The sequence below is a fragment of the Oncorhynchus mykiss genome, chromosome 3, assembly GCF_057628025.1.
Source record: "Oncorhynchus mykiss isolate SJ-2025 chromosome 3, ASM5762802v1, whole genome shotgun sequence".
Taxonomy (NCBI): Eukaryota; Metazoa; Chordata; class Actinopteri; order Salmoniformes; family Salmonidae; genus Oncorhynchus; species Oncorhynchus mykiss.
The window spans coordinates 36,312,581-36,326,245 of record NC_143024.1 but is presented as its reverse complement, the minus strand read 5'-3'; the positions used below and the strand labels follow the sequence as shown (position 1 = coordinate 36,326,245).

At 41.3% G+C, this 13,665-nt stretch overlaps 1 protein-coding gene across 11 annotated transcripts in view; it reads left to right on the top strand.

Moving 5' to 3' along the window:
• Positions 1–13,665, top strand: part of LOC110515208 (ras/Rap GTPase-activating protein SynGAP) — a 110,559-nt gene that overhangs the window by 93,506 nt on the left and 3,388 nt on the right. For 6 of the 11 annotated variants that reach the window (XM_090229094.1, XM_036973043.2, XM_090229092.1 and 3 more), the window contains 2 exons: positions 666–747; positions 4,437–4,498. In XM_090229094.1, the coding sequence (XP_090085220.1) occupies positions 666–747; positions 4,437–4,498 (144 nt within the window). Of the gene's footprint in view, positions 1–665; positions 748–4,436; positions 4,499–11,317; positions 13,556–13,665 lie in introns of those variants that run through there. The other 5 variants (XM_090229095.1, XM_090229093.1, XM_090229097.1 and 2 more) reach the window with 3 other exon arrangements.

Sequence of the window (13,665 nt, the reverse complement as noted above, 5' to 3'; positions counted from 1 at the left end):
TTGAAATTCCAAAGGCAAGTAATTAATGATCCATGTTCCCCTCTCTGGAAAATAATTCTGATGCTGAGTAATCGTGTCTAAAGGTGAATTTGCATGGCAAGAAAAATATCCTATGGAGACTGTAGCAATAAGCTTCCCATATCCCTGCAAGCCAACCCTTTTTGAAATGGTTATAACAAGGATTTGGAATCTCTATCATGTTGCGTCAGTTCAACTATTCCATGAGGATGAACTATTAATTAAACCCCCTTCAGAACACGATGACCGGCAAAACACCACAATCTAGACATCATTAGGCATGATTAAATTGGAAAACACCCTGAATTGGACAGACACATCATGCTGAATCCCTTGGGAAACATGGAAATATGCACCTCAACTGCCTCAAAAATGCTTCCTCGTATTACTGAAGCAGTGTATGTTAAACAGCTACAGCATTGGTTGAATAGATTATAATTTGGCTACCAGAGGTTATAACAACGCTACTATAAACCAGGTAATGGGTATAATTGACAAATCAATGTTTGTCAGGGTAATGACAGGTGCAGCTTGCACCTGGACAGTCTTTATAAGCCTTACGCATTGCACTTAGCTACTTAGTGTCTACTTAACTCACAATTCTCTCAACTGTTTGAACTCTCTCTCTCTCTCTCTCTCTCTCTTAGACTTATGGCTGTGGAGGATGAGATAAGGGGAGGAGCCATCATTGAGCCGCCAAAAGCTAACGTTAGGGTCTTCGCCGATCAGGTCTGTGATTTTCTTCTTCCGGTCGCCATGTCTGTAGGATGGCCTGTGTCTATCTCTCTATCCTCCTCTATGTTGTTTTCATCTCTTTGTTGATTTGTCCCTTTTATTTTGTCTAGACAAGTCCTTGGGTTTGGGTGAGACTGTCATTTGTCTGTCAATCCATTTAGGTGCTTTGAAGGTCAAAGAACGTCTGTTTACATCTCGTGTCTGTCTCTCAATCAGTCTGTTTATATTACGTCTGACCACATCCAGGTTGTAATCAAATCAGCGTCTGTGATAACTGTACATCTCAGACACGTCTTTCAACTTTGTGTGAACTATATGTATTAAGTCAAGTTGTATTACCAGTCCAACACAAATGCAAGACATAATACACGACTATTGAACAGTTTTGGTCCTGAGGATGAGTTAATTTGTCAGGCCGACAACATCTCCAGCAACCACACTCAATGTCTCACGGTCCATGCTTTTAGCCAGCCACTCATCATCTCCTGTCAAACCGGGCAGGCACACCCTCAAGCCTGAGTCATGCTGCAAAGACATACCAGCTTTCAGTGTGTGTGTGTGTGTGTATATGTGTCTGTGTGTGTGTGAAAGAGAGATAGTGTGTCAAACCCCAATGTCTCTTGCAAATGACATCACATATGTATGCTCAAGCTTCTTCCATTCCTTTAAATCAAATCCCTGTTCCACCAGAAGATGAGTCCCACCCAACCGCTTCCTCAATCCAAACTCCTTCATCCCAACTATTCACACTGAGCATGTCAACGTCAAGTTGTATTACCAGTCTAACACAAATGCAAGACAGACATAATGCACAACTATTGAACAGTTTTAGTCCTGAGGATGAGTTAATTTTGTCAGGCCGACAACATCTCCAACATCCCACACTCAATGTCTCTCGGTCCATGCTTTTAGCCAGCCACACATCATCTCCTGTCAAACCGGTCAAGCCCACCCTCAATCATGAGTCATGCTGCAAAGACATGCCAGATTTTTCTCTCTCTGTGTGTGTGTGTGTGTGTGTGTGTGTGTGTGTGTGTGTGTGTGTGTGTGTGTGTGTGTGTGTGTGTGTGTGTGTGTGTGTGTGTGTGTGTGTGTGTGTGTGTGTGTGTGTGTGTGTGTGTGTGTGTGTGTAAAAGAGCGAGAGAGAGTGAGTATGTGTCAAACCACAATGTCTCTTGCAAACAACATGACACATGTACGCTCAAGCTTCGCTGAATCCCACCCAGCCACTTCCCCAATCCAAACTTCTTTATCCTATATCTGAATCAAATCAGACTCAAAAGAGGCAACAGATATAATACATTTTCTGACATCCAGAGATAAAAACAAAAGCAGAAGGTTTGAGCGGTGTGAACAGACAGGGCTCCCGCTATGTCCCAGATAAGAATACAGCTGAATGCAGCACCCCTGCAAGGCTTTAAACGGTAAAGGCTTCAGCCATGCTTCCTCGAGTGAGCAGTGATCCAATGCGTCTCTCCTGTTATTTCTCCATTCAGTACACAGCTACCCCCAGAGAGGGAGAAGAAGGGCGGGAGGGAGAGGAAGAGAGGGAGGGATTAGCCAGAAAGGCTTAGAAACTGTGGTTGAAAGGGGGTAAAGCCGTCCAGCGATGCGTGGCGCTGTGTTCAGTTGCCAGACAAGTAGCAGACCAAAGAGTTTTTGCGCTCGCGCTGGTTACACTCAGTCGACCGTGGCCAGCCTGTGGTTGACATGTAGTTGCGGGGAGTGTCATGGTAGACTTGGCCTACAGCCTCACACAGCGTTGCTGTCTGAATCTATTTGTCCTTTCTGAGGGCTGAGAGATACAGTTGGATTAGCTCTTCTCAAGAGGTTGTAGTAGCGTTCAAGGCTGGGCATCCATCTTGACATTGGTTTTGTTTCCAAGCTGGAAGAGGGAGATTTGCCATCTAACATGAAGCTGTTTGGGTCTCTTCCGAGACACAGTATCACAAATCACAGCAGTCCAACATGGATCTTCTGGTACCATTCATTATTTCCATGTCATGCTTCCACACAAGTTCTCTTTTCTCATGCTAATTGTTCATTGTCATGCAACCAGGCAAACCTTTCTGTGTATCTCCATTGTTCTGAAGGCTATAGTCAAGAAGATTATTAAAGGAAACCGTAAATTGTTGTGGACCATTACATTCCCATCATGGCTATGCCCAAGCAGAGCATGTTGGCATGTGTTAATGATTGCGTTTCCAATATCTGTCATTATTTGCAGTGAGGTGGCTACCATACAATCACTTGTCCATCACCATGGCAGCAACAGGTGTTTAATGCTAGGTGTCTAGGTGGGGGTGTCGGTGACTCATAGGGTTCACGTCATCTTTATTGTCCCAACAGTGGGCAGTTCACTCAGCTTTCAGCTTTTTACGTGCAATTTGTGGATACAACTTCCAAGAGCATTATGTAGAGAATACCTCCACCCCATCTCTAGTAAATATCTGGTTTTAATGGGATTTCATTGTCAAACTTGATTAAATGAGTTAATTTAGCTTCTAATGTTTGTAATTTCCACTTTAAAATGTTTGACTTGATTTGCCCTAATGAAAAATGTATCAACCCCTACAAACATATCCATTAATTATTATCCACATTCCTGTTGGTGCAGGATTATTTTCCTGCTGTGGGAAACTGGTCCAATTAAGATATTACACCTGTAGGCAGCAACTAGTGGTACCACTCTTGAAAGTACAGTAGATCAACCTGTCCTTGTAATGACTCGTAACAAATAAATCATCATTTGGATGTTGTACTCCACATATCCTTTCCAACTTAATGTTGTATGTTTCATGCATCATTGTGAGTATAATGCATGTCTCACTTTACATGGTTATCTCTATCACATCAGTTATCTACTGTCTCTATAACCTTGTATGTGTTATGTGTCATTCAACATTTTTTATGTGTATGCATAATTATACTGTTTAACTCTGTTTTTTAATACTATTTATTCCTTGTTGCAGTAATAGTTGTGTTTATTACTTTTGCCAATGATTACTGCATGTTTAGCAGTAGCATGACCTTTCGCCTCAACTTCTAACCCCTCAGCTTCAGAAGAGATCAGAGATACAATTTTTCTTAAGACTTTTCAGTCTTTGGATCAACGAATGACATTTAGCTTGATTTAAAATGCAGCTATCTTTATTGCTAAACCAACTCAGTGGCCTTGTTGTTAGAGTGTCCGCCCTGTGATTGGAATGTTGGGAGTTTGATCCTCGGCCAAAGACTAAAAACGGGACCCAATGTGTCTCTGCTTGGCTCAGCATTAAGGAGATAGGTTGGGGGATATGCCCCTGCGATTGAGTAGCATCCTGTCCGGAGGGTGTACTTGTACATCAAGCTGCCTCACGTTCTGGCTTGCACAAGATGGCTACTTACCATCTTCACTGCTGCATGTGTGTATCAACAGCCTTGGTTTTCTTCCTCAGCATGCAGACTTGGTTGACATGTTGGGCCCTCTTGTGCTTTCAGGCTGCTGGGTTTGTGTTGGCGCGAATGTGGTGTGTGTTCCTTTGTGTTTGTGTGTGTCCTGTTGGCGTTGAGTATCCCTAATGCTCCTCGACACCCAACTTCTACCGTTTAGTTTCTTCAGTGCACACATGCCTAGCCTCTCCTTTTCTCTATCGTTCCTCTCCTCTTCTCCTGTGTTGATGAGATACGGTGATTTCTCTTAGGGGAGGCGCCAATCCATCCTAGTGCAGCCCCGTCTCGCGCCCGTCCCACCCCGAGTACAAAGGTAATAAACCAACCAGCATACACTTCAGTGGTACTGCCTCTCTCCATCCATACATTCTGCCTCTTCACTTTGATTCCTCCACTGTACTGTATGTGCGTCACTGTCCGTATGCAGCACCAACAGAAGCACTAATTGATTTACACAGACATGTCTTATACAGAAAATCACACGTCTTATAAACGGCAATATTCTTTCTTTACCTATTGTTCACATTATTTTGGTTATTTTGATTTTGTCAACAGCAATTTGAATAATGTCGAGCTTTGCTGTAAAATAAAATCAATAAATGCTGGAGCAGAAATATCAACCCAGATTCTGGGGTAGACATAACATAGTAAACAAAAATCTGGGACACTCAAATTAGCATGATCGTTACGTATGGTATGTACTAATATGTCCATCATCCATTTCGTATGATATATTACAATTCATAAAATATGCTACAAATTTGCAATACGTATGATATGTTAAGAATTCCAATTTGTTGTGGCTAATGTTAAGAAGGTGACTAGATGGTTAAAGCTAACGTTAGCTAGGTGGCTATGTTAGCTAGGCTAGGGGTTAGGGGTTAAGGTTAAGGTCAGGAGTTGAAAGGGCTAGGGGAAGGGTTAGCTAACAAGTAGTTGCAAAGTAGCTATACGCTCAACCATCCACCCCGACTAACTACAATCCTTTAATTTTTGCCTTAAGTAACCTTCGGCCTGATGTAACCAAACATAACATATCATGCTAATTTGAGTGTACTGGATTTTTGTTTACTTTTACATCTAGTCTGAGGCCAGGCTGGACAGTGCTTTTGGAAAGTATTCAGACCCCTTGACCTTTTCCACATTGTGTTACGTTACAGCCTTAATTTAAATTATTTATTTTTAAAATCCTCAGCAATCTGCACACAATACCCCATAATGACAAAGCCAAAACAGGTTTTTAGAAATTTGTGCAAATGTATAAAACATTAAAAACATTAACTTACAGTATTTACATACAAGTATTCAGACCTTTTGCTATGAGACTCGAAATTGAGCTCAGGTGCATCCTGTTTCCATTGATCATCCTTGAGATGTTTCTACAACTTGATCGGAGTCCACCTGTGGTAAATTCAATTGATTGGACATAATTTGGAAAGGCACACACCTGTCTATATAAGGTCCACCAGTTGACAGTGCATGTCAGAGCAAAAACCAAGCCTTGAGGTCAAAGGAGTTCTCTGTAGAGCTCCGAGACAGAATTGTGTCGAGGCACAGATCTGGGGAAGAGTACCAAAACATTTCTGCAGTATTGAAGGTCCCCAAGAACACAGTGGCCTCCATCATTCTTAAATTGAATACGTTTTTGGGCCCACCAAGACTCTTCATAGAGCTGGCCGCTCAGGGAGGTGACCAAGAACCGATGGCCACTCTGACAGAACTCTAGAGTTCCTCTGTGGAGATGGGAAAACCTTCCAGAAGGACAACCATCTCTGCAGCATTCCACCAATCAGACCTTCATGGTAGAGTGGCCAGACGGAAGCCCCTCCTCAGTAAAAGGCACATGACAGCCTTCTTGGAGTTTGCCAAAAGGCAACAAAAGGACTCTCAGAACATGAGAAACAAGATTGTCTGGTCTGATGAAACCAAGATTGAACTCTTTGGCTTGAATGCAAAGCGTCACATCTGGAGGAAACCTGGCACCATCCCTATGGTGAAGCATGGTGGTAGCATCATGCTCTGGGGATGTTTTTCAGAGGCAGGGACTGGGAGACTAGTCAAAATCGAGGCAAAGATGAACGGAGCAAAGTACAGAGAGATCCTTGATGAAAACCTGCTCCAGAGCGTTCAGGACCTCAGACTGGGACAAAAGTTAACCTTCCAACAGGACAACGACCCTAAGCACACAGCCAAGACAACGCAAGAGTGGCTTCGGGACAAGTCTCTGAATGTCCTTGAGTGGCCCAGCCAGAACCCGGACGTAAACCCGATCGAACATCTCTGGAGAGACCTGAAAATAGCTGTAATGCAACGCTCCCCATCCAACCTGCCAGAGCTTGAGATGATCTGCAGAGAAGAATGGGAGAAACTCCCTAAATACAGGTGTGCCAAGCTTGTAGCATCATACCCAAGAAGACTCGAGGCTGTAATCTGAATACTTATAAAAATGTGATATTCCATATATATATATTTTTTTAATAAACTAAAAACCTGTTTTTGCTTCGTGAGTGTAGATTTATGGGGGGGGGGGGGGGGGGGAATAAGTCTGCAACATAACAACATCTTGAAAAAGTCAAGTGGTTTGAATACTTTCCAAAGGCACTGTACAGTGTAGCACTATATATTGGACATTTGGATTTATGTATTGTACAGATTTAAAATACACATACTATATACATTAATGTATGTTACTCTTACACCACTCAGACAAATATGCCAACATTATTTGCACAAATTCAGTCATATACGGAGACTTCCTAAACGTGTAACTTTTTGCATTAGGTAAATTGCTTACCCTCTGGATTCAAACCATAAAACTCCAGCATCAATGGTAGAATTCCTGACCGAAATGCATCAAAATGTTCAGCTGTTTAATTCAATGCTCCACTATTATCAAATGTTGGCATTTGCAAAACCTTGCAACTCCTTCATCCTTGTTCATCCCTCCACTACTTCTTTATTTCAATTTCCCTGTGTTGTTTTGGGATGATACGCAAACTGTTTGATCAGAATATATATATGTTTTTTTACATTTATTTAACTAGGCAAGAACAAATTCTTATTTTCAATGACGGCCTAGGAACAGTGGGTTCAGGGGCAGAACGACAGCTCAGGGATTTGAACTTGCAACCTTCCGGTTACTAGTCCAACGCTCTAACCACTAGGCTACCCTGCCTTGCTGGTTGTAATATATATTTAGGTCTAGATTCAATCAGATTGACAGCCAAATAGCTGTTGTTTAGCGGTGTCGGAGGTGGAACTGCATTAGAGTTGTCAAATCCACAAGTAGCAACGAAACCACACTCAACGTAATCCGACGAATCCCATGCAGCCGCATTAGAGGTTTATGCAGCCGCGTTACCAATCAAACACTCAAATTAGATTGATAGGCTATTCATCTCTATACATTACATTACTCTATACATTATTTCTAACATCGATAGAGCCTACAATTTCTAGCGCCGTTTTGAACTTCTAATGCGGTAGGGATGACAAGTAAGGGAGTGGTTTGTGACGGACAAAAGTATCCACTCACCGATAGGTCAGCTCGCGGTAGGGATTATAAAACATTTGCTATGCAGATGTTGGCCAACGCTGGTTAACGATGGTTAATGATCGATCTGATTGAATTCAGGCCTTAGTTAGTTCCAGTTATGACAAAAAGCTTGACAATTCAGATACTCTATTAGGTACACGTACAAACACTGATGGCTCTGCTGCAGTAATACATATATATAGCTCTATTCCAAGAACCAATATCAACAAGGTAACTGACTACATCCATATACAACAATAACCCTGCTCAAATCAACACAATCTCACCTACACACACTGCACGTGTCTCACAGAGGAACACGTTACAGTGGGTCATCAACATATCCATTCAATTCGACTCATCTCCCCTCCCACCACTCCCCCAAATAAATGACGGGAATTATGGGAAATCTCCGTATCTGACACAATCCTTTCCTGAAAATAAACAACTGGTGTGCGTATATGTCAATGTGTGTGTTTCTTGGAGAGTGTGTTTATATATTCCTGTGTGTATGTGTCCTGTATGTATATGGCACCTGAGCTCATAAGTTGATCCAATGTTCATGTATTGTCATTGTGAGTTTGATCAAGTGTGTCGCCAGTACTGTATTGTTGTTCTTTTTGCTCTGGGTCATACTTGGAGAGTTGTCTAGTGTCCTTTACATGTATGTCAGTCATCTACTGCTGTTATGGAATATTTGGTTGGTTTGTACGTCTAATTTCCACAATGATATGCCTAGTTTGAAACAGCAATTTATTAATAATTTCCTATTCATGTTGCTGGGTAAGAACATTTGAGAATTGCGTACCAAAGCATACTAACAATGCACTTAACATTGCACAATTCATCCACTATGTGTCGTTTTTGTCTACAATCTCCTAACTTTTATTAGTTGCAGCTTTTGTACAAACATAAACACCAAGTTGTTCAAGTAAGCAAACTCTGCACATATGGATCATTAACAGTGAGTGATGCACGTTTGTTAAGTTGACTGGATCGCTGTTTCTTTTATTAGCATAGGTTGGCTACCTAGCAGCTAGCTAACTTTCTTATCATAACATATTCACACAATTTCCCAGTTGTATTGGCAGGTCTGGCTAAACTTGGATAAATAATGTGAAAGGGTTTGTAGTCATTTTTGTAGAACTGGTTTGAAAGTAATCCAGCACCGGTAGAGAAATACCACTTGTTCCCCTTGTTTCCATAACACATTTCCTGTTACTGTTGCTAGCACCAAGTAGGGAATGGGATTAGCATGTATGCTAACGGTAATATCTGTTGAAATTGGTTATCGCCGTGGGCTTTACAAGGTTCTGAGTGAGAAGAGAAAAGGTCTGCCAGTTCAATTACACTTTTTGGAGGACATTTTTTGCTCTCTTTCTAGAGATGGAAACACCTGCTACACACAATGGATACACCCACCCTGATTTTGAATGCTAATTAGTTTTGAAAACAAATGGCCTTTTTCCGACTAATTTCTGTACTGGATGCAGATCATAAAACCCTCTTGAAATACCTTTTTTTTCTGACTTTCACTTCTCCAGTGCTTCGTTCACATCTTAAGACTTCATAATCCTTGGTACATTCATATGAATGGTCTTTAGTCCTTAGTGTTCAATGAAGTTATTACACATTTGAGAAAATGTCAATTCAATTTGTGTAGAAATCTTTTAAATGATTCCACATTGCTGTTTTTACTTGGATACGTTCGACACCATTTCCTCAATCTAACACAACCTCCATCAGTGCCAATAACCCAGATATTTTCTTTCCTACTGCTCCAACACAGACTGCATTGAACAGGACTGGACATGATGACTTGCATTCAGAGCTTGATTTAATTAAGAACTGAAATCAATCTGGTATTTGCAATGACGTTATTCTGCGCCAATGTAGGTAAGGATAGGTAGCAAAACCAAACGTTTGACTTATTCGCTTATTACAAATCCCAACCCAGTGCTTTACAGATTTGGTAAATGAATGAGCATCCATTGATAATTGGTCAATGGGTATGGCTTAGAAATTCTGATTGGTGGGTTAGACACAGTTGAGATTTTATTCAAGAGCTCTTGAATACTAGCTTCTTATTCGAGCATTGTAGATCAGTATTTAGTCATTATGTTCTCCAATTCACATCTAAAGTTCTAAGAAGTACAGTAACCCATCTGCATGTTAGACTATTATAATAATGCAATACTATAATATTATCATCTATAATGTTTTATCTTAAAGTACTTATTACTATTTAAAGGTTAAAGTACTTATAAGGTTCAACGACGTGTGGGAATCAACCACACACTTGACAAGGGAACTAAGGTGCATGTAAAAACAATATTGAATTTCTTCACATTTATTGTGGTCTTAGCTAAGCTTTCGGTGAAGGCTTTTTATTCTTTATTTCTTTCTTTCTTTCTGTGAAAGTTTTGCTCTGACAAAGGTCAATTGACTGAAAGCTTAGCAAAAACCATGCTAAACATGAAATGTGCATGGATTTTAATGTGTGTAAGATTAATTAAGATGACACAATTGTATCAAGTTACAGAGTCATAAATATTTGTGTCACCATGGTTTTCAAGCCTTCACTGCAGTATATTTAAGCAATAAGGCACGAGAGGGTATGGCATAAGGCCAATATACCACGGCTAAGGGCTTTTCTTAGCATGACGCAATGCGGAGTGCCTGGATACAGCCATTAGCCGTGGTATATTGGCCTTACACCACAAACCCCCGAGGTGCCTTATTGCTATTATAAACTGGTTACCAATGTAATTGTATACGGTCTGATATGGCACGGTTGTCAGACAATCAGCATTCAGGGCTCGAACCACCCAGTTTATAATACAAATTAGAATGTATAGAAATTCCTTGAAATTAATCTCATTGGCTAAGATTGACACAACTCTCATTCTTCTTGACTGCTCGGACTCCTTTTGACACCCGTCCCTGACTAGTACCCCCTTCTAACTCAGCATCATACGAAGATCAAGGAACTGACATGTTGGTCAACCCAAGATTGTAATTCCTTCCACCTTTTCCTTTTCTGACTGTATCCCCTCTCCTATGCTGTCCATCTCTACTGGTGTACCTCATACTTCTGCTCTGTAACTCATTTTCCTCTATTTCTCTTTCTCCGTTGTTCCTCCCATCCCTTGTCACTTATTTCTCTCCCTCCCTTACTCCCTTTGCTTTCTCACATGATCCTTTCTTTCTTTACCTCCTGCTTTGATCCTTTCCTATTGGGACCAACATCACCCCACACTATTTCCTCCATTCTTTTCTTTCTACATTCGTAACTGATTCACTTATTTACTCTCACCTCTACCCACCTGTTTGTTCTTCACTGGCCTCCTCTTTTTATTTGATTATTCCTTGCTTGTTTATATCTCCCTCTCCTTCCATCCTCCCTGTTGCCTTCTCTCTACACATTTCCTGCTTCATATATGACTCTTTATATTGCCTCATTCTCTCTTTCCTGGATTGGCTGACTCCTTTACACCCTTGTCCATGCCACAAATCCCCCACTGAATGCCCCTTCTCCCACTCCCATCTCTCCCCTCTCCTATTCCTCTTCTCCCCTCCCTCTCTCTGTCTTGCTAGGGGGCCCAGCATTCCTCCCTGGGTTCAGCAGACCCCTGTGTGAATACTGAAGGTGGAAGAGGGGGAGGAGGAGAAAAAGAAGGCGAAAAAGAAGGAGGGATGACCACTGATCCTGACCCTACTATCTCTTCCTCGGGCATCTCCTCCACCAGCTTGCCCCGGAATGAGAATGGAGTCCCCTCCCCACCCGTAGACCCTCCTCCTCCCCCCACTCCTCATCTCCATCCCAATCCACCCCAGAATGGAGAGCTCCGTGGCAACCCTACATCCTCCCCAGTGACAAGCACGGAGGCAGCTGAGAGCACTACAACAGCAGGACTGGGCATAGAGGAGAGGGAGCAGGTCAAAAACAACACAAAACCAAATCAGAGAGAGAAGACACAAATAAAAAAGTCTTGCCACATTTCCTTCCTTTTTTGAGGATGATGAGATGACTGCAATCTTTCCAGTTTATTTTATGTGTACTCAAACCAGAGAGAGAAGAAATGTGTAGGGGGCAGCAATCATTGTACATTTAACTGTACAGTACGTTCAGCATTATCACACAAGACAACAAAAGGGCTTTCCAATGGACCTCATTTCCGTCATGCTCAAACTGGGCTTTGGTCAGTATCTGTCTTGCAGGACAAGATAATGATACCTTTTAGTTATCGCTGACATTGTGGGATCCTCATGTACTGTTTCAATCGATCAAACTATAGAGCCTATAAAACACTGGTATAGGCCTAATCACCAAACCAAGCAACTACGTGAGATTTTGCGTTGTGTGTTTGTTTAATCAAATATAGACCGTAAGCAAACACTATATAACATCTCACTCCCTAAAGACTTCGCAGTAGCCAATAGCATCCTACTATATACATGCGTGTAGTATCCCATAATTCCATCGATAAAGGTCTTGTCATTTCCTGTCCTGAAAACTCCAGCTCTCAAATTTCATTGGTAGAGATGTGGTCATCTGGCTTTGTAGTTTGGTTTCCTTAGTGCCTTTGAGTGTATTTTAACAGGGTTTTCAAGTAACAGGCGGAGATGATATTGACAGAAAGATTATATTATTTGATGATAGTACATAAGCAGTCTTATCAAGATCCCAAAATAACTATGCTTTTTAAAATGCAGACTAACTACAGAGTGCAGAACAAGCAGAATACGGTTTAATTTTTGGGATTTCACAGACATGGCCTATGGCCTAAGGAAAGTGTGTGATGTTTTCAAAAATGTGTCAATTAAGGGACTTCCCATTTGTGGACTGGACTCGTGCAATGTTTTCTCTTCTCAATCTCAGAACCTGTGTGTGATCAACTGGTGCTCCAGACACAAACAGTGCCATCTCCAAAGCAAGTGTGTGTGTCATAGCGTTGCCTTTCATGTTTCCCACGGTCTGTATGTCTGTCTCTCTCACTCTGTCTGTTATTGTCAAGGTAGCCTATTTCTTTTATGTATTTGTCTGTTTGTTTGTTATGTGTGTGTCGTGTCCCTATGTGTGCAATTGTTTAATGGAGTGGGAACTGGGTCCAGTAGGGTGCTTGAACCAAGTGAGACAATAGCAAAGTTGTCAGGTAAAAAGTTTACCGGCAATTTGAAGTGGTTGAAAATATAAAAGGAATGCTATTTTTGGACCTTCAGTGTCCTGGCATATAACGTAGTCACTTGTAACACCTAGTACACTTCCAAAATTGTTGTCATGGCTTTTTCTGTTTAGTACCAAAACCGATTTATTTGATTCTTATTTTGGGGTAGCCAGTTAAGTCTAGCCTTAAGTGCCTGGGTCTCAGATAATCACATTTTGGCCAGTAGTCAAACAGTGCTCAGCCAAATGTATATGTGGCATAGACTTTCTTCATGTCGTTTCGAGGGACTATTTTAAGTTAACGTAGCTGAGCATGATGAATGCTGATGTAACAACATTTTGAGAAAACAAAGTTTGTTGGGGGCATTGTTAGTTTGGAGTATTTCAAATCTAAAATATGTTACACCGTGCACTTAAAGGAATTGATTGCTTTGTGTCACCTGTTCAGATATCACCTGTCTGTGAATACTGTTATACTGTGTTGTCATGTCCTCTTGTTTTGTGTATAACTTGTCCATTGTAATCTTTGTTTAGATGTGAATTTGGGTTTATTTTGGCCCTTTAAGATTCACACTGGTGGTGCTTTATAACTAGTTGGATAACATTCCTTAGCTGGCTTAGCGTCTCAAGAGCATTAACATGCTTCAGACAGTCCTGGTTTTGCAGAACCCAACGTCAGTCTTATTCAACTCTTTTATTTGATTAAGAGTCAATTTACTAAGGGCCAAATCCTAACTTGATTTATATTTTTGCAGTTCTCCCGTTGGCATCATGCTTT